At 37.8% G+C, this 25634-nt stretch overlaps 3 protein-coding genes across 5 annotated transcripts; 1 reads left to right on the top strand and 2 right to left on the bottom strand.

Annotated features, from left to right (window-relative positions):
- Positions 1–138: 138 nt before the first annotated feature.
- On the bottom strand, positions 139–11880 carry LOC127792399 (syntaxin-43-like). Its single transcript, XM_052322877.1, has 8 exons — positions 11371–11880; positions 3547–3823; positions 2829–2918; positions 2458–2535; positions 1098–1175; positions 922–987; positions 756–836; positions 139–620 (listed from the first exon to the last, which is right to left on the bottom strand). Exons 1-8 carry the CDS (start codon positions 11559–11561, stop codon positions 513–515), a joined length of 969 nt encoding a protein of 322 aa, XP_052178837.1. The 5' UTR covers positions 11562–11880; the 3' UTR covers positions 139–512.
- A 1211-nt stretch (positions 11881–13091) lies between these two features.
- Positions 13092–19913, top strand: LOC127802542 (protein DEHYDRATION-INDUCED 19 homolog 3). 2 transcript variants are annotated; one of them, XM_052338404.1, is made up of 5 exons: positions 13092–13414; positions 13504–13646; positions 14143–14222; positions 17121–17372; positions 19537–19913. In XM_052338404.1, exons 1-5 carry the CDS (start codon positions 13339–13341, stop codon positions 19643–19645), a joined length of 660 nt encoding a protein of 219 aa, XP_052194364.1. In that variant the 5' UTR covers positions 13092–13338; the 3' UTR covers positions 19646–19913. The 2 variants fall into 2 exon arrangements, with proteins under 2 accessions (XP_052194364.1, XP_052194357.1); XM_052338397.1 differs by having other exon boundaries at positions 13094–13417.
- An 842-nt stretch (positions 19914–20755) lies between these two features.
- On the bottom strand, positions 20756–25572 carry LOC127802529 (uncharacterized). Of its 2 annotated transcripts, none has more exons than XM_052338377.1 (4): positions 25404–25572; positions 23779–24909; positions 22745–23635; positions 20756–21342 (listed from the first exon to the last, which is right to left on the bottom strand). In XM_052338377.1, exons 2-3 carry the CDS (start codon positions 24907–24909, stop codon positions 22745–22747), a joined length of 2022 nt encoding a protein of 673 aa, XP_052194337.1. In that variant the 5' UTR covers positions 25404–25572; the 3' UTR covers positions 20756–21342. The 2 variants fall into 2 exon arrangements, with proteins under 2 accessions (XP_052194337.1, XP_052194346.1); XM_052338386.1 differs by lacking the exon at positions 25404–25572 and adding an exon at positions 25152–25368.
- Positions 25573–25634: the final 62 nt, after the last annotated feature.

Raw genomic sequence — 25634 nt, 5'->3', positions numbered from 1 at the left:
TAAAGCAAGAACTTCCCCTATAACCAAATGCATCTCCCAGTTTCCAGGACCAGGAATAATTCAAAATCATCGTTTGCCAAGCCAAGCAGAAATTCCTTTGAATCCCAAGGTTGCCAGCACGAGGGAATTTTGGGCTCCTAAAACGAATCCAGTTACAATTTTTACTACTTAAAAAGAATCGATACACAGATGTTCATAGCCTCACTTCTTCCTCAGTAGTCTCTGAAAAATTAGCATTCGTGAAAAATTACAAGATCTCATGGGATCAACACCAACCCCAGGCCCTGCTGCTCCATCACCCAATCGCAACATATAGGAGAATGCCCTATACATATATGCCCGTACTAGTCACGAACTTATCCCAACCCCCTCCCAAACCCCAAAAGGAAAAAAAAGTATAAAAACAAGAAGATGCCAAGAAGATGGAAGGACACATCGGCAGGAAAAAGTTGGAGTAGAGACATGACAAGAAGATGCCAGCCGGGATTTATAAACAACTTTGTTTTTGTAGATCACAAAAATATCTCCTTTAGTACTAAAAGGATCAACATGATGAAGCACATAATGATGAGAACTGTAGCACACATCACCATCCCCCCTTGTTTCTGTGTTCTCTCCGCCTGTAATATGAACAAAGCCCAACATGAAGGAGAAACAAATTGAGTGAGGCAATCAAAAAGCAAATAAGTTTACAATAAAAAATAATCAAGTGCTGAAAAAAGGGAGAAGCTTGACAAAAAAGAGAACAAGATGACCTTCTGCAGCTGCTTAAGACCCTCCTCAACCGAAGCTGCAACATTCTGAATGTTGTAGTCTATCCTGTCGACTATAGTGCCCTGTTTGGAGGCAAAAGTACAGTTCATCACATTATATTTCTCAGGAAGTTTATGACCCAGTAAACGATGAGACATGGGTTCTAACCTGGTCAATGACAAGAACTGATAGATCCTTCATTATCTGAGCAAGCTCGTTTACTGATTCAACAACCTACCAAAACCAGAAAAATAGAGAGAATAAAAACACCATCCATTTTATCAGAGAAAAATGTAGTAATAGTATAGAAAAGAAAAAAATGTGCTGCAAGCGTTCTTGCTCACTTGCTGGATCTCTCTTTCCCTTTCTGCGGTTAACGCCTCACTTTTCCTTAATTTGGCCATTTGATGGTCATCAAACCCCTAATAGATAAAATGCAAGAAAAATGTCAGGTCTATACTGAAGAAAATAAGAACAATTTTGTATGCCAAAATGTGATGTTGGTAAACAGGGAGAAACCTCCCCATGTCTGTGTCACAGGGAAACCCCTAGTCATTCCAATCACAAGACCCAAAGAAGAAAAAGGAAACGGAGGCATATGAAGCATAACACCTAAATCCACACAAATCCCAGTCTGTACTCGCTTCATACCTTTTGCTCAATACACAATTACAAACCAGTAATAAAATTTTAGAACATAAAGTTCAAATGTTTGTTCACAAGTAGCATAATCCCTAGTTGTCAGTATTTATGTTTTGAGCATATTTTTAAAAATACAGTTCCCTTCGTTTTACTCATTCACAAAATTTTCTAAATAGGAACATATTGCAGCCCAGCAAATCACATAGTATTGCATCAAAATGTTCCTCTAACTAATATCAGCATTGCTAGTCTCCCAATGGCAACAGATGACCTCAAACTTTACCCAGCAACTTGTCAAATCCAATCATTTCAATTGCACATCTTACTTGCATGAAGTTATTTATGTGTGCAGTGTGCATACATTCATGCACGTTTGTGCAGAAGTGTGAATATTTATGCCATACACCTATGTGCATACATAGGAAAAATAAGATTTTCATTTGAGAAGATTAACTATTTTCTTGAAGCCTGTAATCAATTTTTTCCTATGATTTTTGTTTTTCCTAAGCTGGATCTTCAAACATGTGCACAAGTGTGAATATTTATACCATAAACCGATGTATATACATGGGAAAAATAAAATTTTCAGTTAAGAGGATTAACTATTTTCTTGAAGCTTGTAATCAATTTGTTTCTATGATTTTTCATCTTCCCCAATCTGGATCTTTTCTTGAAGAATGAAATAAAAATCTCAATGTGACCAAATTCGGGCAACTAGAGTCCAGAAATTGAGACAAGTTTGAGCTGAGCAGGTGTATTTCATGATCAAGGCTAGTGTAGGTGGGAGCGTAACAAGGCCTGGAGCACCTCTGCCCAGGCTGTTCCACAAGCTCAACCAACCCTGTCAGTATTCCTAGCCCTTCATATTATGGTTTTATGCCCCTTATTATCCAATTACAATTTGACCCATTTCTGATCAATAAGTTATCTCACTTATTACATGAAAAGTTATGAAACTCCCCACCATTATTGATATACATGTACATCGCATCAATGTTTATAGGAAGATGCATTAAAAATGAGAAAAAAGAAATAAATATAAGAAGTAAAAGCACAGCTTACAATGTCATCAAAGTCATCATCTGCTTTTCTGGAAAGATTTCCATTCAAATTCATTTCCAAATCAATCCCATCTGAACCCTACACCACAAGGCAATGTTAGAAAAATTTTGGAGGCATCCACTTAATAAACTATAGAGTGTTCTCCTAATTAGGAAGGGAGATTAAAGGAAAAGGAAAAACCATAACAATGGGCGCCAGTTAGACCAGCAAGGTTGACTAGTGAAATAGATCACACAAAATAAAGCGATTCCAGGGCCAGAAAAAAGATAAATGAAGCGCCTAAAGTTGTGCCTTGTGAGATGCAAAACCTAACAGTGGTCTAGATAATTTTTTATCCTCAGAAAACTGGAAGAGAAGAATTATGTGCAGACCTCTTTCTGCTGCTGGAGGCGCTTCAAATAAGTTGACTGTTTCTTGCGAAGTTCAGTTGAGAGGCTCTGGAGGTCAGTGGCAAGAGAGCGCTGCAAAAAGCACCTCAAACAGCCAATCAGAAAAAAACCATCTTTTGTGAAGATCCAAGCCAATAGAATTTCAGAAAAAAATGCCATCATAAACATTCTGGAAATGCCTCAGGATTGAAATAACTAACAACATAGAGCAACTTGTAAATTTGACAGAGTTGAATTGAAATTTCCCTGCATAGGTGCAAGGATCCAAGCACAAAAAACAAAATATGACCTTTTGCTTTATTGTTTACTATTATGGAGAAGAAAATAAAAAAGAAATATCATATGCCTATAAACCTCTAAATTCAATAGATCCTTCACATGTGGAACAATCATTAAAGGCAGCCTAGTGGTACATGACATACCATTGAACCACTCAAGCAGAAGAATCATAATGTAAAATATATATCTTTCAGGGTTCTCACCTTAAGGGTAAAAAATCCTGATGTACAGATAGTGATAGTAGAAAGATGCAGGAGGTCAAAGATGAATTGATGAAAATGAGATTATTTATTGTCACTAGTGCGCTATAAGATAATAATTAAGTTAAACAATCTGAGACGAGAGTAAATTCTTAAAGAATGACATCCAAGTTTTTCATGATGTGATAAATCATGATTCAAAGAGCAGCTCCAAGTCATACCTGCACATTTTTCCTAATATTGGAATCCTCAGAAGGCCCACCAGCAGAGAGTCTCTGTAACCTCTTCTCCGATTTTCTTAAAAGATCAGTTATCTCTTGGGTAAGGGCCTCAATCCTGCGCTGATCTTCTTTGCCATCTCCAAATGATGGCATTAAAGCCTTGGCATGAGCCTTGGCAAGCTCACCCATTTTCACCCGCATTCGTTGCACATTTGCTGCTATTTCTTCAGATACATCTACCCAAGCTGGCGGGAGACCCACTGTAGGTGCACCTTTACTGCAGAAAAGAACCAGTATTTGACTCTAAGCAAAGAGAAAACCATGAACTTGCCTATTAAGAATGAATGCTTATACAACTAATATTTACAAATATAAGTAGATGAAGTTCTGAGTTTGTCTATGATATATAAGATAAGTAGATGAAGTTCCCACTAGTAGACAGGAGAGGACCAAAGGTTGTAAAAAACCATTGTCTAAAATTTTTAGGGAACTTAATGACGGCATGCAAAATTATCCTTATTATAAGATCCCATGTGCTGCACAAACCAGAATTTTTCCTATGCATTTTATAAGAGAGAGAGAGAGAGAGAGAGAGAGAGAGAGATGTCATGACCCTAAGGATATATAGCACTTTAACAGTAGTTATTTTGTTATTTTAGCTGTTATATTTTCTCTTTACTTTGTAACATAAATACTTACCTAGGAGAAATAGCTATATAAAGCTACTGGAGCTATAAAGAAAAGATCATTGTGAAATATATCAAATTGACACTTCTGATTCTCTCTCTACATTCTCTCCCTCTCAGATCTTACTGCTCTTCCTCCCTCAACTTCTCTGATCTCTCTCTCTCTGTTTTGTCTAAAATTCTCCCCCAATTCTTTCTATAATTCCCCCTCAATTTCTTCCAAATTCCTATTCAAACCCTAGGGTCGTGACAAATGGCATCAAAGCCAATGATTATCAGTTGTGAGTTGGAAATTTCAATAGATGATTCTGCCAAACCCGTAGCAGTTGGTTCGGATTTTTTTTAAGGCGAATTTTGGCTATTGAACCAGACTGGCGCGTCTCGGCCGCTGGCCCGCTGTGATTTAGGAAGGCGAAGGAGAATTCTAGAAACGGTTTCATAGGCATTGTAATTTAGGCAATTATCAAGAGGCTACAAAGCCAATTAAGTCCAGAACGTGGTGGAGTTAGGTGATCCAGAGTCGGAATTGAAAGACGAAGTAGCGTCAGGCGGCTTTCGGCTGGAACTCTGGCAATTCTTGTTCGACTTTTGAAGATGAAACATGCCAAGTGAGTTTCGACAGTGATTCCAATAAGATTGTAGCAAAGCCAGTTGTCCTCCGGCCATTGGACAGTGATTGTAACGGCCCGTGAGTTGATCTAGGAGTAATTGGTATTTTATTTTGGGCATTAAAAATTTTGCCTTTATTAATTATTTGTTGGAAATAATTTGTGTGTTGTTATAGAGGGGTGAATTAAGGGAAATATTTTTATGAGAAATAAATGTAAGGAAAATTAAATTTGATGAGCCCACATAAATGAGAATATAATATATATGCATATATGGGTGCACAATGCTTGATTAATTAAATGGTAAATTGGATTATATATATGCATAAATATATATGTATCATGGGGGTTGATTAAGGTAAAGGAAAAAGAAAAGGAAATGGGAAAAGTCCAAAGAGGGCATACCTTGTATATATGGTGTAGGAAAAAGGTAAGGATAAAAATGGGAATTCCCTAAATAGGGAAGATAAAGAAAATGGGAAAGAATAGGAGAAATGGAAAATGACCAAATAGGAGGGCATACCTTGTATTTGTGTGATGTGTGTGCAATTGAAGGGCAAATGTGGAAAGGAGGGAAAAAATTGATGGGAGCAGGTGGGGGAGACGTGCATGCCATGCTTTTCTTCCTCTTTCCTTGCTTGCAGCATCTTCTTCTTCTTCTCTTTTCATTTTTGGCTCCCGATTCTTTTTCTTCTCTATTTTTTTTCTCCTTTTTTCTTCTCTTCTTGGTGGTCTAGAAGCTTAAAGGAGTAGGGCTTTCGCAGCTGGTTCCTTCTTCTCCTATTTCTTCTCATTGGCAAGCAACTTCAAGGCAAGTTCTTTCTTGCACTTTTATTTGGATTGTGCAAGTTTCTTCTACTCTTCTTCTTTTAAGCAAGTCTAGATTATCCATCTATCCCCAAATGTGGTTTGAAGCCTCTTTTGTTGCATCAATGATCATAGGTTGTTTCTTTGTGTTCTTGAAAAGCATTTTTGTAGTTAATGGGTTATCCATCCAACTTCTTGGATTTTTATGGATTTTTTTTAAGATGTCATTGAGCCTCATTTCAAGTCTCCATGGGGTTTATTTCATCCCAATTTCATTCAAGGAATGGCACATTGTGGTTAGGAAACCTTAGGAAAACCATCTTGGGAGTTTGGGTGTGTTTGTTATTTTTCAGCTTCATTGTAACTTCAGTTGACCTACGTCGTCCAACAGCTTGTGGGTATCTTCGGTCGACCTAAGATCGTAGGTCAGCTTTCTGCCCATCTTCAGTCAACCTAAGTTGAATTTTGATCGACTGAACTCAAGAGTCAACTTTCTACCTAACTTCGGTTGACCTAAGTTAGATTTCGGTCAACTGAAGCTCGAAAAGTCGCATTATGTCCAACTTCGGTCAACCTAAGTTATTTAGTCGTTTCAGCCTTCGGTCAGATTGCACACCTTGTACTCTTTCAGGTATAACTTTTTGTGTAGATGTCCGATTTGCGAACCATTTGATATGTTGTAAACTAGACTCGATAAGCTTCGTTTTGGTATAGAAATTGGATTATTTGGACAAGTATTGATCCTGTAAGTACCCTGTGAAATACCCATTTGAAATTTGAGATTTTTGTTTCAATCCGCGATGCTCCAATCTTTTGAACACAACTTCTTGTGGTGTTATCCAAATTGAAGTTCGCTTTACATAAACTAGACTCCTTAAGCTTTGTTTTGGCATAATTCTTGGATCATTTGTGTATGTTTCGAGCCGTAGTAACCCTGTTAATCCTTGCCCATAATTTGGAATTTTTTTGTTTTGGGTAGTCCGCCTTTCTCCGATTTTAGGAAATAAATAAATTCATTGGATTATGATTTGAGTATGGTTGAGAGACATTAATAGGTTACGTGTTTCTTCTTTTGTTAACAAATTTCTTAGAGAATTGAGGGAATCTTCTTGAGCATTTCTTCTTGCATTTTTATTCACTAGCCAAGTAGGGCTTGTTCCTCCCTACATTTCTTTGTGGAATGATGTTGTACCCTAAGGGAATAGGTTCCAGATGTTGATATTAGGTTGGATGTGTAATTCTGATTGTGGATATGTTGCATTGCACTGTGTTGCTATATTGCTTCGCATGATGATGTGGGACATGGGTTGCATTTATTGAGGGTCATACTTTGTATGTGTTGGGAGCGTGAGCATTGACATGATACAGTTGGCTTATGAGTGCTGACTTGTGTATGATAGGTGAGCAAATGCATGTAGAGCATTCACATTTGTGAATTACTATGTGGGCGTAGCATGGCCTGATGCTTGGCTTATGGGGGCCTTGACATCACATTAACGCTACAAGAGTCATTGCATTCCTTATGTGCTGCATTGCATGGTGGTGGAAATTGGCTTGTGATTCTGATGCGTAAGACTGTGGGTGGAGGCCCATAACACTTAGATCCTAAGATGCGTAAGATTGTGGGTGAAGGCCCACAACACCTAGATCCTAAGATGCGTAAGATTGTGGGTGGAGGCCCACAACAGCTGGATCTTGTGATGCGTAAGCCGGGGGGGGGGGGGGGGTTGAGACCGTGATGTGATTGTGAGTGCTTGACACGTGAGGATGACGATGATGGATATGACGTTGGTGGATGTGATACGAGAGCCTTGCACTCATATTATTGATTTGGTAGCCTGTCCTTGGCTACTAGCAGGTTTGTATATAGGGTCTTGGGCGCCAGTGTGTGCATCTTTCGTGGGCCGCCCCAAGAACCATATATGTGCATCTATGCATTTATGATTATAGCTTGGTATTGTTTTATATGAGCACATGGCATGGTGTGTGATATGGCATAGGACATGACATGAATTGTGTGTCGTTTATGTAAATGGGTATGACGTGTGTTTTCAATGTATAGCATGATATGCGTGATGTTTTGGGGAAGTCCACCCATACCCATTTTCCGTTATTTTTATATACTTGCTAAGCCTTGTGGCTCACCTTGCTTTAACATTATTCCAAGTTAGGGAGAAAGGCGAAGTTCGAGGTTATTTCCAGTGGTGTAGATCTTTTTGGGGTAGTAATGTGTACAGAGACAATCCCGATTGGAAAGATCTTTGGGGGTTTTGCTTTTGAGGTGCAGAGGAAAATATGTTATGTTTTTGTAAACCTAAAGTGCACCTACTATGTATTTTGGACAATTAAGCCCTAGTAGATGTAATGAATGTGTTTGATATGTAACTTGTTACCGCTGTTTATATATATATATATATATATATAAAGGGGGCTTCAGGAGAATTTGGAAATATCCTTATTTAAATTTTTAAATCGCGGCCTCCGAATTTTGGGGCATGACAGTGATTGGGTGACACGAAGGCGTAGATTACAGCGAAAAAGGAAGGCGCAAAGTGGAACCAAGTATGGGGCGATCATTGAATTGCAGCAATCGCAAACAAAGTCTGGGCGATCTTGAATTCACAGTGATCGCGAGTAGATAGCGATTAGTTGTAGGGATCCTGACGATCAATTTGGATTGGGGTGTGGGTTGTAGCTGTTTTCAATCTTGATTGGCAACAAGTCCAACGATTCTTGGCTCTGATTTTCAGCGATCCTTCGCAGTAATTCCGATCCGACTTCATCAAAGATAGATCGTAACTAAGCAGAGTAGCAAATCCAATGAAGCCGAGCCAAGCAATTTTTGGTCAATTCTTGGCTCGGATTTAAAGGCAAAGCAAGGGGTTGATTTTGACTGTGAATTCTAGTAAATTTTGTTTGAAATTGGAATGCGAGAAGAGCTAGTGATCCTCGGCTACTGAATTACGATCGAGGCGAGTTCAACTCCAAAGGCAGAACAAGTCAACGATTATTGGCGTGAGTTCGAGTAAAGTAGCTTGTAATTCCTATTCAAAATTGAAAGGTGAAGTAGTCAGGCGATAATCAGTTGTGAATTGGAAGCCTCCCGTTTCTTGGAAGATGATCGAAGTTGTTACAGATCCGTGATTTCTAGACATTTAACAGGCCAACAATTTGGAATCAGTCGAGCAGTGATTTCAGGTGATTCCGACAAATTCAAGGGTTCAGACGATTTCAATTGGTCACGGCTTGGGTCTGCTGAATTAGGTTTCAATGAATTTAGGTTTGCTGAATTCCAGTATAGGAATAAGTTTCCAAAGAGGTCCTTAGAAGCTGATCAAGAGACTGTTACAGTGGTGAATTTTCAAAAATTGAACCTGTCGAGATGGCTGAAGGACTTCTTGAAAGTGCATAGCCATTTTGGAAAACATTCAAGGAAGAATGTGATGCAACGAGGAAAGTAATCAAGGACGTCAGTAGAAAGTTGGACGACTTTTTTATTCTATTTTCATATAAATTTCAAGTTAATATTTCAACTAAATGTTTTTCTAAGGAATATTTTGCTTCCTTAAATTAAATCGGAGATGAAAGTTACAAAGAAGAGCTCAACAAGATGAAACAAAAGGGCTCGGTTATGGAGTACCTGGTCCAACTTTGATTGAGTCTTATTTTGTATTGAGATTTATTAATGGTCTTAACGATACGCTAGCCTATTGTGAAAATGATGTGTCTTGCTATGGTATAACAAACAACTAAGAAGGCTAGGCCGCAAGAATTAGCGCTAAAAGTCATTTACAGAAAACATGGGCTGCCACCTAAAAGTTATCTTAAAAGCAGCCTGCAAATTTGTGATGGTCCACATGTAGCTAAAGGAGTTTTGATGGAACAATCCGGACCAGAATAATCTTACAGTGGCTCTAAGGAAGCCGATGAGCATGGACAGGCAGCTGACGAGGACTTGGACCAAAGAAAAAAGCTAGAGGCTGAGGGCAGGAATGGTTATGAGAAAGAAGACTAAGAATATGCTTTTTTGCTTTGGTTTTGGAAAAAACTGAGGAGTCATAGGTTAAGATAATTCCAGCCAAAGAAAATCTTACTGCGGTTTTGAGCATTTTTTTATCTTGGGCAATATGACAGTATTATTGTCATATCACCTTGTGTAGACCAAATTCAAAAGATGAAGGAAGAGAAGGTTGTTGCCATCTGGTTTAGGAGTTTTGACATTGTGGAAGGGAGCCTTGACATGGTGATCTACGAAGTTTACATTTTATTTTTGCAGGAAAAGCAATAACAACGAAACATAAGAGAAGAGAGAAAAAGGCTTAGAAGGAGAAGGAAAGAAAGGAAGAATAGAAGAAGAGGAAATCCGATACAAAAGGCAGGGATTGGATGAAGAATAGTGGTTAGTCATTGTAGGTTCATGAGGACAATAACTCTCTCTAGGAAGGGGGAATTGTCATGACCCCAAGGATATAATAGTACTTTAGCAGTAGTTACTTAGTTATTTTAGTTATATTTTCTCTGTATTTTGTAATAGAAATACTTACCTAGGAGAAGTAGCTATATAAAGCTACTGGAGCTGTAAAGAAAGGATCATTGTGAAATATATTAAATTGACACTTCTAATTCTCTCTCTACATTCTCTCCCTCTCAGATTTTACTAGTTACTGCTCTTCCTCCCTCAACCTCTTTGATCTCTCTCTCTTTCTCTATTCTGTCTGAAATTTTCCCCCAATTCTTTTTGTAATTCCCCCTCAATTTCTTCCAAATTCCTATTCAAAGCCTAGCAAACCCTAGGGTCGTGACAAGAGAGAGAGAGCATCAATGTTGAACTTACTAAGGTAACATTTGGCAGGCTGCTAGCCACCTCCTAGGAGTCTAACTAGGCATGTCTCTCTATTGGAAGATCTATTCTTGCTACAATTCATTTCCCTCCAAAATTTCTTTCTATCTTACTCGTGTAAGCAGCAACCTATTTAGTTTCCTCTCACTAGAGTTGAGACCTAAACTCACTAGACTGCTTAACTGAACATACTAGAGATAGGTAGCATTTAAGGAGAAAGAGTTTTAAGTTTTCATCAATCAATCCATAACAAAGAGTCAGGCCAGCTAAAGGGCTACAGATCTTCATAGCATGATTAAGAGTTTGCAATTCATTCATAACCCTAAATCTCTCAGATTTCCAAGAATGTGAAAACCACTCAAGAAATCACTTATTACAATGCACAGGAATGCAGTCTACTGTCTACTATTACGAAGGTGGCGTCCAAGGATAAGAGAAAGGTCAATGGATTCAGCATCGGCTATCAACCCACAAACCCATGGCAATTATTGAATTCTTCAAAATCCACCCTCATCTGACTGGTTCTTCTCATTATGAAGGTAACCACCTTCTTCATTTGAGTTTGGTTCAGTTCTTCAATTTGCTTGGTCTGTTCTATATTGAAAAATCTAGAACCTGAACTGAGTGCGGTCCAAAACAGTTCCCCGTTTTGACATCCCCATCCAGCACAATCATGTATCGACCAAGTCAAGAGAAAATTTTGAGGTGATGCTACGCTGTGTTATAGTCAGACTACTGATCGGATTCAAAAGTGAAGTGACAGTGACCAACACTAATATTGCAATTATAGTGGGATGACACAATTTCTTAAGAAACCATAAAATAAATATGGGCAGTAAACAACAGAAACTCAAATGCATAATACATACGCAAATCAACCTACCTGAAGGCGCCGGATTCGTCAGTACTAAGCGGAGCATAAGATCGATTGGGATTAAGAAGCGAAACGGTCGATAGCTCGATCACTGGGCCGCCGGAACTCGACGGCGACGGCGAATAACCTGAAGGCACCCGAACGCTCTTTAAGGCGTCTCTGTATTTCCTGTAAAGTATCGTCCGGTTCCTCGTAGCCATGGCGATAAAAAATTCAAAATCCAAAAATTAAAAGGCGATTCTTTCTAGATCTGAAGGCGGTGATTCGGTCAAACAACGACGTCTCATGGCTAAGTCCAGAGCATCGAGCAGACGAATTGATGAAAGCTAGGGTTTGTTCGGACTGATCGGAGATCGGCAAGTGACGATGACGGTGCCGGTGAAATTGAAGATCGCCGATTAGAAGTCGGGCTGGTATAAAACGCAAAACGGCAGCCAGACCAGGACGCCCAATTCTCTCCCCCAACGAGACAACTTTGCTTGTTTCCTCATTTACCCTTCATTGCTCTTTCTATTCCCAGGTGTATCCAACCGCCAACCTCTTCTTGCACTTATTGCAATTTATTTTGCCTTAAATTTCAGCCGGCTCCCCTAAAATTTATCCTAATCATAGGAGATACCCTCATATCATAGAAATTACACTTATCTCTTAATTTTACAAAATTGTAAAATTTTACCCCTTGTCATTAATCAAACAGACGTTCAGTAAAATTTTAAAATTGTCTAAAAACCTATAATTTATTGTAAAATTTTAACCCTTTCTCTTTTATATAATCTCGGACCAAAGAATACAAATTTCCCCCCTCAAAACATAGGTCAAATAGTTGATTCATAATAAACTAAAATTTATACCAGTAGATCATCAATTCGATTTATTACCTTACTCAATGAGATAAAATATTCACCTATAATTTACTTCTTCTACTGAAATTAATGATACGAGCAATATGCAACATCGCAAGGATGATAAATCTAAAAAATTATTTTTATTTTTTTTTCCTTTAGTTTCAACAACTCATTAAATTATAAAATAAATATTATTAACTAGCAATTAAAGATGAAATATGCGTCACAAATAATGACATATATGCAGGTTTGTATTAACTAATTTAATACAATGAAATTGTAATTATATCTTATCTTAATAATGCATTGTTTTATATTTTAAATGGAAAAAAAAAGCTAGGTATGATTTTTTTTTTAATTTTCATAACAAATATAAAACTTTATATTAACTTTTATTTAATTTATATCTTTTATAAATTAAACAGTAATAAAAAAAATTGTATGCTTGGATTTGACACATTTACTCCTTTTATATAGAATATAAAAAGTTTAAATGTTAAAATGTATAAAAAATATATGTTTTTAATCCAAAGGACATCAAATTAAAAGTAAATAATAATTCTTTGTTCCTATACATTTTATTAAAGGAGATTTAAGATATTTTATAATTTGGATTGTAAAAAATAAATGCAGTACTTTTATTCATAAATGTATCAAATTTAAAATATTTTATTAATTAATAAGAATATTTAAAATCAAAGAATAACATGTAATAAATGTATATTATTTAAAAATAATATGCAACTGTTGGCGGGGGTGATTCCATAATTGATATTGTTTGGGGGATGTTAAGAAGTTGGGGCAAAGTAGAAGGTTAATGAAGTAATTAGTCACGAAGAAAGGAAAGCGAAGAGGAAGAAGAAAATATATAAAACGGGTGAGCCAGAAAACAGTCCCTTTCCTTTTCCGGGACTTTCACCTGCGAAGCTCTCTGTCCATCTCACACCTCACCATCCTCACCATTCTCTCTCTCCCCCTCCCTACCCCTGTTGGCGTACCATTTTCTAGGGTTTCTCATCTCGCTCACGGAGATCAAAGATCCCAGCCCGCCAGCCGATCTCTTCTAAACCCTAACCAAACCGATCGAAATAGCTTCGATTCCCCACCCTCCAATTCCCAGGTCGACCAAGCAATGGACGCCGATTCGTGGAGCGCTCGTCTCTCCTCTGCCTCTAAGCGTTACCAATCCGCTCTCCAATCGCGATCTGGTTGTAAGCTCCGAGTTCTTTTCTATGTGTTTTTATTATTTTTTAATTTTTTTGTCGGTTGATTTTGATGGTGTTGTGGTTTTCTGCAGACATGTTCCTGGGGTTTGAAGAGATTGACGGAGACGAAGATATAAGAGAGGAGTATCCCTGCCCATTCTGTTCAGAGTACTTCGATATTGTTGGGTTGTGTTGTCATATTGATGACGAGCATCCTGTAGAGGCGAAGAATGGGGTATTTCTCTCTCTTTTTTTTTTCCTATTTATGACCAATCTTTGCGTTTTACGAGAACTCATCATCGCAAGATTTTTATTGCTTGTGTTTACTGTATGACGTTTTTAGTTTTCAATTTTTCATTATTTTTCCCTTTAGTTCTGGTTCACTTAATTTACATGCTTTCTCTTGCTCAAGGAATTTTGGAAATTTTTTCAAGGTCTTTAGTTTTTATTTGTGTTCCTAACGCATGGTGAAACTAAGACTTTTGCTGGTGAGGAAACTTACTTTTTGCGAGATGGATTTCTGCTATTGCACCCACCTGAAATAAAGGAGGAGTAGGCTTATTAAAACTTATGTTTATTTCTCATGATTTTTTTCCTGATAAACAGAAATGAAGATTATAGTCGTTTCTTTGATATTTTCTTCTCTTCTTCGTATTTGCCTTCTTTTGAATTATTTGGAGTTTGATTTCTTTTTTTAAATTTTACTAATAAGGTGAGTTCTTTGGTTGCAGGTGTGCCCAGTTTGTGCAATGAGGGTTGGTGTGGACATGGTTGCACATATAACCTTGCAACATGGAAATATTTTTAAGATATCCTCTTCATTGGTCATTGTTATTTTAGGCTTTCTAATCTTTCTTTCCAAAAGTTGTTCTTGGATCAGAATTAGTTTGCACTAATTTTATGCTTTTGTTGCTTGATTAAATACTTTTGCTTCCCTCCCATAGGCAGTGGTGGACCTAGAAAATTAGTTCAGTAGGGGGCTGGGCTTGAAAATACACAGGTAAAAAGTTTCAAAAACGAATAGCAAAAAATAAAAAAAATACAAAAAGATCCATATCTATAATATTCTTCAACGAAATCTCATAATAAATATCTATAGTTTGTCTCACAACTGAAGGATACAATTTTACTTGCCAAACATAAATCATCAAGATTGAAGCTTGAAAGAAATGAATAACATGAAAGGAAAAATAGGTAAAAGTAGTAAATCGTAACACAAATTAGCCACAGAAAGCCATCTCTTAATAGATCAAATCTTTCTCTTTTACCCTGCAAAGTAAAGGAGTGTTTAAAACCCTAAAGACTTTAACTGCTGAACTTATTTGCATGATGGAATCGTGGAAACTATAATAATGGAACTGTTTAATGTATAACAATGCTTGATAAGTAAACATGTAACTTGGGGAAGTCATCTAAATTGAGGAAATTCATCTAAATTGAGCCATTATAATAAATTATGTAAATAATAGTTTATATTATAAATTGTTAGTCAAAACATCCAGTCCATACCAAGCTAACATAATAAATTTAAAGGAAAAATAATTTAAATGTTGGCAATGGGATTCGAACCCATGCTGTCCCGTTCCATAACAGTGCTAAATTTTAGTGCTGCCCACTCAGCCTAACTGTTACTCTCAACAAAGCTCGTACATTTAAAAAATAATATAATTAATTTAAAAGTTAACTTCATCAACAAATTAATTAAGTTTTATTTTTCAGTGCAGGTGGCCAACCCTGCTTGGCCCTTGCTCGGTCTGCCCCTGACTTTAGGGTGAAAGGATGTTCATACCTGTCATGGGAGATCTATGGAATCTTTAATAAATAAATTACTTCTCCCTCACTCCCTAATTTCTGGAAATGTGTGTAACATTTCATATCTCCCTCTCTGGCTTGAGCATGAGATTCCACCTTTCAAAATACAAAAACTTCATGCATTTTTCTCAGTAAGTGTTTTTGAGGAGTGGAGGCATCTATGTTTAGAATGTAGGTACATGTAAAGATATGCCTATTAGCAACTATTCAAATAATTCTAATTTTTTATTCTCCTAGTCCCTAAAAAAGAGCTACATTGTTTGCTTTTGAAAGAAATAAACAATGGTTTTGCCGAAAAAAACAAAAACAATGCAGTAATCACAAGGTCATGCTTTTTTCTTTTTCTTGCCAAGTACAAGGACACACTTCTGACGAACTGATGTAGGACGGCTAACAAAACAAAACAAATAGAAGAAGAATTGGACCAAAAGAAGCAACACCCTTGGGACGAGAAAGGGAGGCGTGACCATGAGGGGCAGAACCGTCATTAGGTTCCGTTAGTTTCTGTTTTAATTTATTTAATTTTATAATTATAGCTGATGTCTATTTTAGTCTTTTCTGTTTTAGGGTATTTTTTTTAATTGCGTTTAGGGTTGCTGATGCTAGGAAGTATTTAAACACTTTTCTCTTGTTTGAAAGACAGTTTTCTTTTCAAGTAACTTATAAGTTTACCCTAAGTTGCTGGTGGAATCCAGTTCTCTTTTGTTTCCCTAAGGTTTTCGCTTGAAACCTTTACTCCTAGCTGCATCAAGTCTGATGTAGGACAAGAATCATCCCACATCGATTGTTCAACCTATGAACAAGCGCCTTATATGTGGGTGTGCCCCTTCCACTGGTAATTACAGTTTTCGGAGGTGCATGCCCCTGCATCATTTGATATCAGAGCGAGGTTTACCTCGTGGCACTCCACCCAAACGGTTTGGCGTGAGGATTCCGTTGCCCGAGAGAGTTTGTCGGTCGATTGGTGTGAGGATTCCGCTGTCGAGTTGACAGCTTTTTGGGTAGGAGTGTCTGATGTAGGACGAGAATCGTCCCACATTGGCTTTTCAGCCTGCAAACAAGTGCCTTATATGTGGGTGTGCCCCTTTCCCTGGTAACTGCAGTTTTCGGGGGTGCATGCCCCTGCATCATACCACTTGATGCAGCTAGGAGTAAAGGTTTCAAGTGAAAACCTTAGGGAAACAAAGAGAACTGGATTCCACCAGCAACTTAGGGTAAACTCATAAGTTTATTGAATAGAAAACTGTCTTCCAAACAAGAGAAAAGTGTTTAAATACTTCCTAGCATCAGCAACCCTAAACACAATTAAAAAAAAACTCTAAAACAGAAAAGACTAAAATAGACATCAGCCGTAATTATAAAATTAAAACAGAAACTAATGGAAACTAATGACGGTTCTGCCCCTCATGGTCACTCCTCCCTTTCTCGTCCCTAGGGTGTTGCTTCTTTTGGTCCAATTCTTCTTCTATTTGTTTCGTTAGTCATCCTACATCACGAACAATAGTAATATTTTTTTTACTTAGTTGCATATATATATATATATATTTACTTAGTTTCATTATTTAGCAATATGCATGCGACCACTACATATATAGTAATGCTATATATCTTCTTGGTCTAAAATGAATTTCTTTAGATGATTCAACCATTTCAATTTGTGGAGTGCACAGGGATTTTCTCCCAATTTTCCAACTAGAGTACTTGGATGTCCTGTCTAGCAAGGTAGAATAATTAGTAGTTCCATATAGGCTCACTGAAGGTTGATTATCTTGATCCACTTACATATTTCATTCAAGTTTTTAGACATTTTCTTAGTATAAAAGGTTAATTTTACTTGGAGGGTTAGCTTTCCAAGGCTGCAATTGTATACAATGAATTCTTTGACAAGAACATACATGCAACGCAAGAGGAAATCCCGTAAAGGTGGATCCCATTCAACGCTTTCTTTGTTGAGAAGGGAACTACGAGAAGGAAATCTGCAGTCCCTTTTTGGAGGGTCATCCTTTATAGTTTCTTCAAACAATGCAGCGCCAGATCCATTGTTGTCATCATTCATCTTGCCAATGGCTGATGATTTTGGGAGTGTTCAGCTGCATTCTTCAGAAACAGCTTCAGTCAAGAAAAGCACAAATGAGAATGTGCCAGAAAGGTATGAGATGACTCTTTCCTTCTTTCCTTTTATTGGCTAAATATATAATCATTCACAATTGTGGTTCTCTAATGCATATTTGGGTAATATATGCACCATCAATTCCCTGATTTTGGGACAATAGCCATAAACAAAGTGTCTTATGAGGTGGAACATCACTGGGTCCTAAAAGGACTTCAGAGCACCGCATGTTATTTTTTTGTGTAATTGTCATCTAGATGGGAATTTATTGATGTGATACTGATTGCTGATACAGAGCTAGTGGATGTGAAGAGGGGAGAGAGGGACTGAGTAATCTGAAATACCTGTATCAATATGGATAACTGCCTTGCTAGTGAGTTCACCTATTTAGAGTTGATATAGGAGGTTCTAACAACCTTCATGTGAGAAGAAGGGAAGGTTTTTTTGCATTCCATTGTAATTCAGGAATGGTTAGACAAGGTTCTAGCATTCTGGATTGCTTGCCGAAGGCTGGGATATCTACTCCTATGTTCCAATGTCTCTTTTTGACTGGTTGCAAGTCGGAGTCCCCTAAATGGAGAGGCAATGCTGGTATTGAGATTCCAGTGCCTGGATGTGAAACAAGAAGACCCCCAGTAGCTGTGAGGAAATACTTTGGAGTCTGTCCTTAAGGACTTAATTATTGAGCCTTGAAATGCCCCTCTTTTGTGGTGGTTTTTTTTTTTTGTGGGGGGGGGGGGGGGGTTGCTTAGGTGGACTTTCAAGTTTTTGGAAACGGCCCCAAGGTTGAGGGATGTTAGGCTTGAGGCAAAGGGTCCATGTTTGAGGGGCCTTTGGCAGTGGGTGATTTCCATTTTTCACATGTTAACTTAAAACTCTAATGTTCTTTACCAAAAAAACAAAAAGAAAACGCTTAAATTCCAATGTTGAGAGTAAAAACTTCATAAGATTCAGTAACAAAATTAGTGTCCCTGTTGAAAGAGGGTTGTAATACACTTTTTTTTTCTTTGCCCCATTATAGAACCAAGGTTGTGAGCAAGGAATCCAATAAAACTTTGCTTTTTGCTTAGCCGAGCTTCTAAAGACTTCTATTCTATCTTTTGAGAATTTCCCCTACTGTCATAAGTTTGTCAGTCAACCTTTAGGCTTCAAGTACCTGGAGAGCCAGTGCCAATTCTCACCCACCAAATTGTGGAAGCCTTCCTCTTGAAGGGTCCTCACTCCTAATCCAACCACAATCAAGCAAGATAGAGAAATGGTCCATGACATCTTCAGTAAGTCATTCCGCCCGAAAATGTGGACTGTTCCTCCCCATCCTTGATACCAGATACCAAACAATCTTAGATATGGATGGTGGCTCTGATTGTTGCACCAAGTGAAGCCCTTCTAACAAAGACACACTAAGAAGACTCAAAACCTTTTTGAATCTAGGAATTTGGCAAATCTTTATGAACAGGATGTTAAAATCCAGTTTCAACCAGAAGGGCTTTCCTAATCATTATACCATGGACGGCTTATCATAGAATTGTTGGCTTGAAGTATCTTTTGTTGGTCTATTAATACTTGTGAACTGAAAATTAATGACAAAACCTCTATGGAACGGGCCCTTTTAGCAAGTGTATTGGTGGTCGTGCTGTCTCCATGCATGGGGTTGCAAGAAGGCATTAACTCAATGTCTGGGCATGTGACTCCACAAGGTAGAATTTGTCTAGATAGTCAACAAAGTGTTTCGTCTGTACTTCTTGATCACCCTTAGCGTAGTTAAAATTTCTCCTCTACTTTTCAATTACCCTTGGCATGTTGTCCTATTCCTAAGATTGTGCGGGTGAGAGAGCATATGTGCAGGCATGGTGGACAGTGAACTGATACTTGAATTCAGTGCTTACCGAAAAATAAATAAATAGATAAGTAAGAATTGAGCAACTGAACCATCTCATAAATGAAATTGCAAGGGTTGGAACGGAAGAGCCTCAATTTCTGATGCCAGTAGAGCAATTGGTTGGTAAGGGACAGATATGTAGCAAGAAAGTAAAAGTGGTGTTATTGTTCTGTTTCGTTTTCTTCTTGTTTTTCTTTTCAGTAATGTAAATGATGGCCAAATTGGCATCATGCCAAGCATCAGTGAACGATGGTTTTCCTAATCATGCATGCCAGATTTTTCTTCAGCTTTTTAGCAGAAAGTGATATTGACTTTGGATGACAGGACTGTCCAATCTGCTCCTTTATCAGTCAAGGATAAGAAGGAGAAGGCAAGCAGATCCGAGTTCGTTCAAGGGCTGCTGCTGTCCACCATTCTTGATGGCATTTCATAAGGTTGCTGCTATGGTTGTGGGTTTCCAAATTTACAGCCAAGAGCTGAGTGGGCAGTGCTTGTTTGTAGCCAGTATGTTAAATGTATTAAGCAAGTGAAGGAATAAGTTGTAGTAATAAGTTGTAATTATGTTGCCTATGTGGAATTGGGTAGAGTTAGGCGGAAACCAACTCATGTATTTTGTTCCATTCTAAGTTCATGCCTTATTAAGAGAAAGATGAAAAACGTATCTCCCTTCAATGCTATAATGCTGCGCATTTATTCCATTAGTGAAGGTTCAAAATATGTTCTATGTTAATATTCTTTAAATATGAGTTTTTCAAATTTATTTTAATTTTAAATGAATAATTAGGGTTTATTTTAATAAATGTTTAAATAGATTTTATTTTTATAACTCAAAATATGATTTTTTATCATGATTTTATTTCTAAATGAATAAATAAGATTTATTTATTGCCATTTCTAGTTATGAGTTTCTTATAACCTCATTTACATGTGTGATGGGATGGGATTTTCCCCTATAGGGCAAATGGAAGAACAATTGGGTCTGCCTGCTAGCAGTAGTTCCACCAACGATTATTATAGTAGGGATTTGTTACTTCTATGCCCCTTTTCTCTTAATCATCAAATTCATCGTCTCAACCCAGTTTCTCACTCTCTTACATTATTCACCTGATAGCAAGGACTCATGGTGACGGCAAGACTCAAGCAGTCGATTAAATCATGGATCTCGCAAGCTTATGATAGAAACTAAGAAACTGAAACATTCAACTGTCCTTTGCTTGCTTTAAACTAAAAAAATAAATAAAAAAAACTATTTTCCTGAGAAGACATGGAAAAACTTCAGTTGCACAAATGACAAATTATTAAAGTTTTAGGATGGATAAATAAAAGTAGCAAATCCATGTGCCTGCCAAAGAAACCAACTCCACAGTTAAGCAATCAAAAGATTCAACTGTTTCTGGGTAAATCTCGAAACATATACATTCTATTCGAACCACATTCCCCATCTGCCATAAACTAGAATAAATAGAAATATATGGGGGCAGCAAAACTGAGGAAACTATGAACATTTCAAATTTAAACATGACCAATTCATCACACTTGCAAGTTAAGAAGGAATAAAAAAGTTATAAGCATTTAAATTGTACAAAGTTCGTCCAAAGTCTCATGTAACCAACAACTAAAGTTGGTACTAATAAGTTGAACGACCAATACAAGAAGAAAAATTACTATATTTCTAATCAATAACTAACTGTTAAACATGGTTGAGTAAGAGTGACAATATAATAGAGCCTCAAATTTTTGCTGCCAGTTGCTTACCCATAAAAATACAATTTGACCACAAAAAATCTCCTAAGTCCTAGTAGAGAAAAATAAAAAGACGTGTATGAATAGTCAATGGACAGAAAGAATGTGGGGGGGGGGGGGGGGGGGTTCATCTGGCAACATAAAACCCTACCCTCGAACAATAGAGGAGCTCATGTGGTCCTGATCACCCTCACTAGATGCCCTACAAATAAATTGAAACAAGATGAGCAGCAAACATTCATCAGGCTAATCTGTCCACCTGCCCTCCATTGCAATTGCATCTCGAAGGTGGTTGCACAGGATAAAACTGATTCCCCAGAGCTCTAGCCACATGCGGCTAAAATGGTGCATGTAGAGTTTCTTCTGACGTCCACGAAGGTAATGAGCCTGCATCAAAAAAGGTTAGAGCAATTTTAGTATTTTGGAAACATGTAGATTAATGTTCCCACGTGCATGGAAGAAACTATATGCACTTCAAGCATAAAAAGGTACATCTGATTATTCCAAAGCATAACTAATAAGAGGCTGATAACCAATCCAATGGTAAATTCTCATTAACATGTTTTGTGTAAGAAAGGATCTGATTTGAAGGCAAACTTGGCAGAATGAATGGTGGCCAAGCACCGGGCCAGAACCCTGAATCTTTTGTTTTCCAAGAGTTAAAGCATAAAAGCAGCCACATTCAAGGTAGCCGTCTGAAATATGGTACGCACTTCTTAAATGCAACAGAATTCATTGTGCTTTTCAACCCTGTTTGGTTGATATGCAACCATCAAAGAACCAAAACGTCAACATGTGAGGAATGATTTGGTATAACATGATTGACTAATTGAGAGACAAAAAGCATAGCTAAGAAGTGTCTTAGACGAGACAAAAAAGTGTGAATACTAAGCTGGAATTACAAAAGGACATCTCAGAATCTAAAGACATTGGGTTGAGGAAATAAAGAACCAAGTACGCGAAATATAAGTTTAGTAAAAATAGAAGTTAGGATAATGTTGTGGTGAGACTTGAAGTGTAAATAATTCCTAAAAGCAATTAGTTCAAAAATTTTAGACAAGGTATTTAATGAAAGAAAAAGGTTACTAAGAATATTACATGCAGAATCAAGGTAGGATGGTTAAAGTGGAGAGATGATTCCAATATTTTATGCAACTATAAAAGTCCTTTGAATCCCAAAAAAAAAAATGTTCTGTCGAACAATTATAAGACTAAGTTTATTATAACCCACAACATGTAAAGCAATTAAGTATTAATAATGTTATAGTGAATGTACAATCATACAAAAGAAAAACAAAGGAAGACAAAACTCAAAATAACGTTTGAGTGACACCAATTGAAGATAAGTTGCGTGGGACACAATTAATATGAACTGAACATATGAGAAAAGACCATTAGATGCAGCTAGGTAAGAGTAGATGGAACAAAAGAAGTTTGTAACAAAAGAGAAGAAGATCAAACAAACCTTGGTGGAGAACTTGTAAATGAGTTGGGATATAATATGGAAGATATAGACATGGATAGAGCTGATTGGAGAGCTAGAATCCATATAGCTGATTGCACCTAGTGGGATTGAGGCCACTATGATGATGATGTGGGACAGCATAATTGTAATTAGAATTTACAGTGGTACTAACTCTATCCACGTCCTTAATTCTAAAATTTTGAACTGCCACATGAATTTCAATATCTTCTCACGACACTGTCAACTTCATTTCCCTAGAGGAGCCTTCTATTATTTCTAAAATATTGGCTGCAATACTTCCTGTTCTATGTTAAAGTGGCTTACCTAACTGTAAGGAGACATGCTAGCATTATTGATGCTTGATCTGTTACTACATGGATGGAGTTGCTCATGACCCAATCTTGAATTGATACCCCTATTGATCCCAATAAGTCCAGCTTGTAACATTCCATTAGCAGAACCATCAGTAGAGGTAGAGGTTTGACCCTGAATTTGTTGGGCTGTTGAATGGCCTGGCCTTGAAGGGAATAGATCCCTGCTCTGCATTGAAGGTGTGAAATTGTCCTGTAGCCTTTCATGGGGAAAAATATTATGAGACGGTAATGTTTCCAGTCTTGTTGCATGTTGAAATGCTGTTTCCCTAACCCTTCCAACTTGAGATACCCAAAGATTATTTCCAGAAGCTATAGGCGGCATCCCATTAGTTCTGCCACTCAATTGGCTTATTCTGCTGTTAAGTAGGTGGTGAATCTGACGCTGTATCCTGCGTCTTTCTGACACAGTAGACACCCCCGGTCCCAGTGCTGGAGAAGCAGCTTGAAAATCCACACCAGGATGTCTGGGAGATGAGGAAACCCCAGTTCCCAGAGTTGGGGGTGTTTCAGGTACATACATTCTGTTAAGGTCTATAGCCTCCCTAACAGTCTCAACAGGAGACAATCTGCCCGAAAAATCATCTATGGTTCTGTGGTCAGTTGTCAGATTTGAAGCTAATGGATTTGAGGAAACAAGGGCAGTAGGTCTGCAGCCTTCACAATACCAGTTACCTTCTGGTACTTCACGTCCAAGACCAACACAATATGTATGCGCTGGTGAATCACAGAGATCACAAAGTAACATAAGGGCATCATCACCACCTTGTTGACATTCAGTACAAATCACATTTTCATATGGATCAAGATAACCCCTAAGTTCTTCCTCAGATGGCTGGTACACCTGCAAATTGTAAAACCATCTTTATCAGTGGACAGAAGAAGATAAAAGTTAGATATTAAAACACACACACAAAGATAAATGAACAAAAATGTAGTGCCTATTTCTGAAACCAAAATCTCAAAAATATGGGCATACAAAGATACCTGATCACGTTCTGGTACTTGTACAACCACAGTCCTCAAATCAAACCCTGTGCTTGATCTAGCAGGTTTACTAATAGTCATAAACCTTTGCTTGCACAATGGACAACGTGATTCAACCTTAGACCACTCCACTATGCAAGCAAAACAAAAATAATGACTGCAACAATTTAATGTTCCTCGGACAGTCTTTGCACCTTCTTCTGACAAACAGATTCCACATACCTGTTTTCCAGCTTCAAATTTCAAATCCTCAACCTTCTCCTTACCCTTTCTCCCTAGACGTTTTCTTTGCCGCAATAAAGCACCTTCTTCTTGTAATCTCGTTCTCAAAGAGGAGTTTCTCAAACTAAGAGTAAAGTCACCACAAAATTCACTGGCCTCTTTCACCTGTTCTCTCTCTTCCTCAGATATAGTGTACTCGAAATCAGACGACCCAGAACTTACAGGATCTGAATCAGAATCTATTATGAATCGCCTCTTCCTTGGACAATCATTTTTTTGAGTCTTTTGCTTCACAACTTGGTTGTTATTTGTGAATGCCCCCTCATCATTATCAGCAGCTGAACTCTTTGATAACCCATGACTGTTTGTAGGCTTTATTTTTGTAGGCTTTTTCATAAACCTAGAATTCAATTTCCTCTTTCGCACTTGAACAAAACCCTCTTCCCGCAAAGAGGGCTTCCCCAACTTCTTCTTCCTCCGGACTACCACCTCATCTTCATCTTCTAAATCAACTTCATCGGGTGTAAATTCATCATCATCATCCTCATCTTCATAATCCTCATCATTTTCTTCCTCAGATGAAACCCTTCTTTTCTTGTGCGCCCTTCTACTGCCAGTTTTCTTCCTACCTCGAAAACCACTTTGCCCTTTTGGCCTACCAACCTTCCTCTTCTTCTTCGTCTCCTTCTCTTCTTCCTCTTCCTCCTCCTCCTCTTCTACTTCTTCAAATTCACAAAAACTGTCTTCTGATTCCTCCTCATCTAAAGAAGAGCAATACTCCTCCGAATCATCAAACTCTTCATCTTCCCCCACCGTGTAATCCTCATCTGACTCGTCCGAGTCCTTGTCCTTGGACCGAATTCCTCTCCTACCATATTGCTTGTTCCCAACCTTCTCTCCCCTTGCCATCTGCTCATGCAGCCAAACAAGCACAAAACAAAAGGTCAATCAAACTGAACCATATAAGATTGAGAACTCAACAACTCATTCTCAAGAAACAGAAGAGTAAAAAAATTAGAAACAAAAATAGAAACAAAAGATCAACCAAGCAAGGGAAAAGCAAGTGAATCCAAACTTTCGACAAATATGTTTCAGTTGTTCGCTAAGCGCTACCAAATAAGTCAAGTAAAAAATTAAAATAAATACTTAACCAAAAAAGTAACCAATCATCCCTTCTCGTCGATCTATGCCATTAAATGAATAAATCGAAACCCTAAATCAGGAGAGTCAAGATGCTAAATTCAATTGCCCCAATAATTGGTCTGAATCGTACAGAAATCAAACAATAATCACCCAGCGACCCACCAATCAAACAGCAATTCTACAAAAGGCAAAACCAAAACGAATTTACCGCCTGATTACCACATCGAGCTAGGGCCAGATTTGAAATTCGATTTCCATACCTGATAAAGAGAGGAGGAATAACCACCTTCCAAAATGCGAAGCAACAAATTTTTATTGTAACAGTAGTATTATTATTGAGATATATTTCGATGCCGTTAGATGTGGTGGTCTAGTATTCCATTCGATGTATGCAACACAGAAAGAATCTTGAGAGAGAGAGAGAGAGAGAGAAAGCGCGTGTGTTCATACGTTCACCATAAGAAGCTACGTCTAGACCTTCCTGATTGGAG

Source organism: Diospyros lotus, chromosome 1, assembly GCF_014633365.1.
Source record: "Diospyros lotus cultivar Yz01 chromosome 1, ASM1463336v1, whole genome shotgun sequence".
Classification (NCBI taxonomy): Eukaryota; Viridiplantae; Streptophyta; class Magnoliopsida; order Ericales; family Ebenaceae; genus Diospyros; species Diospyros lotus.
The sequence above is the reverse complement of the archived record's forward strand: the minus strand, read 5'-3'. Positions and strand labels throughout refer to the sequence as shown.

Excerpts from the sequence above, each read along its gene's own strand:
- LOC127802529 (XM_052338377.1), bottom strand. The coding sequence starts at position 24,909 with ATGGCAAGGGGAGAGAAGGTTGGGAACAAGCAATATGGTAGGAGAGGA. Across the intron at positions 23,636-23,778 it reads AAGTACCAGAACGTGATCAG|GTGTACCAGCCATCTGAGGA; the intron begins GTATCTTTGTAT and ends TACAATTTGCAG.
- LOC127802542 (XM_052338397.1), top strand. The coding sequence starts at position 13,339 with ATGGACGCCGATTCGTGGAGCGCTCGTCTCTCCTCTGCCTCTAAGCGT. Across the intron at positions 13,647-14,142 it reads CTGTAGAGGCGAAGAATGGG|GTGTGCCCAGTTTGTGCAAT; the intron begins GTATTTCTCTCT and ends CTTTGGTTGCAG. Across the intron at positions 14,223-17,120 it reads CATGGAAATATTTTTAAGAT|GCAACGCAAGAGGAAATCCC; the intron begins ATCCTCTTCATT and ends AAGAACATACAT.
- LOC127792399 (XM_052322877.1), bottom strand. The coding sequence starts at position 11,561 with ATGGCTACGAGGAACCGGACGATACTTTACAGGAAATACAGAGACGCC. Across the intron at positions 2,536-2,828 it reads GCCTCCAGCAGCAGAAAGAG|GGTTCAGATGGGATTGATTT; the intron begins GTCTGCACATAA and ends CTTGTGGTGTAG. Across the intron at positions 621-755 it reads GTCTTAAGCAGCTGCAGAAG|GCGGAGAGAACACAGAAACA; the intron begins GTCATCTTGTTC and ends TTCATATTACAG.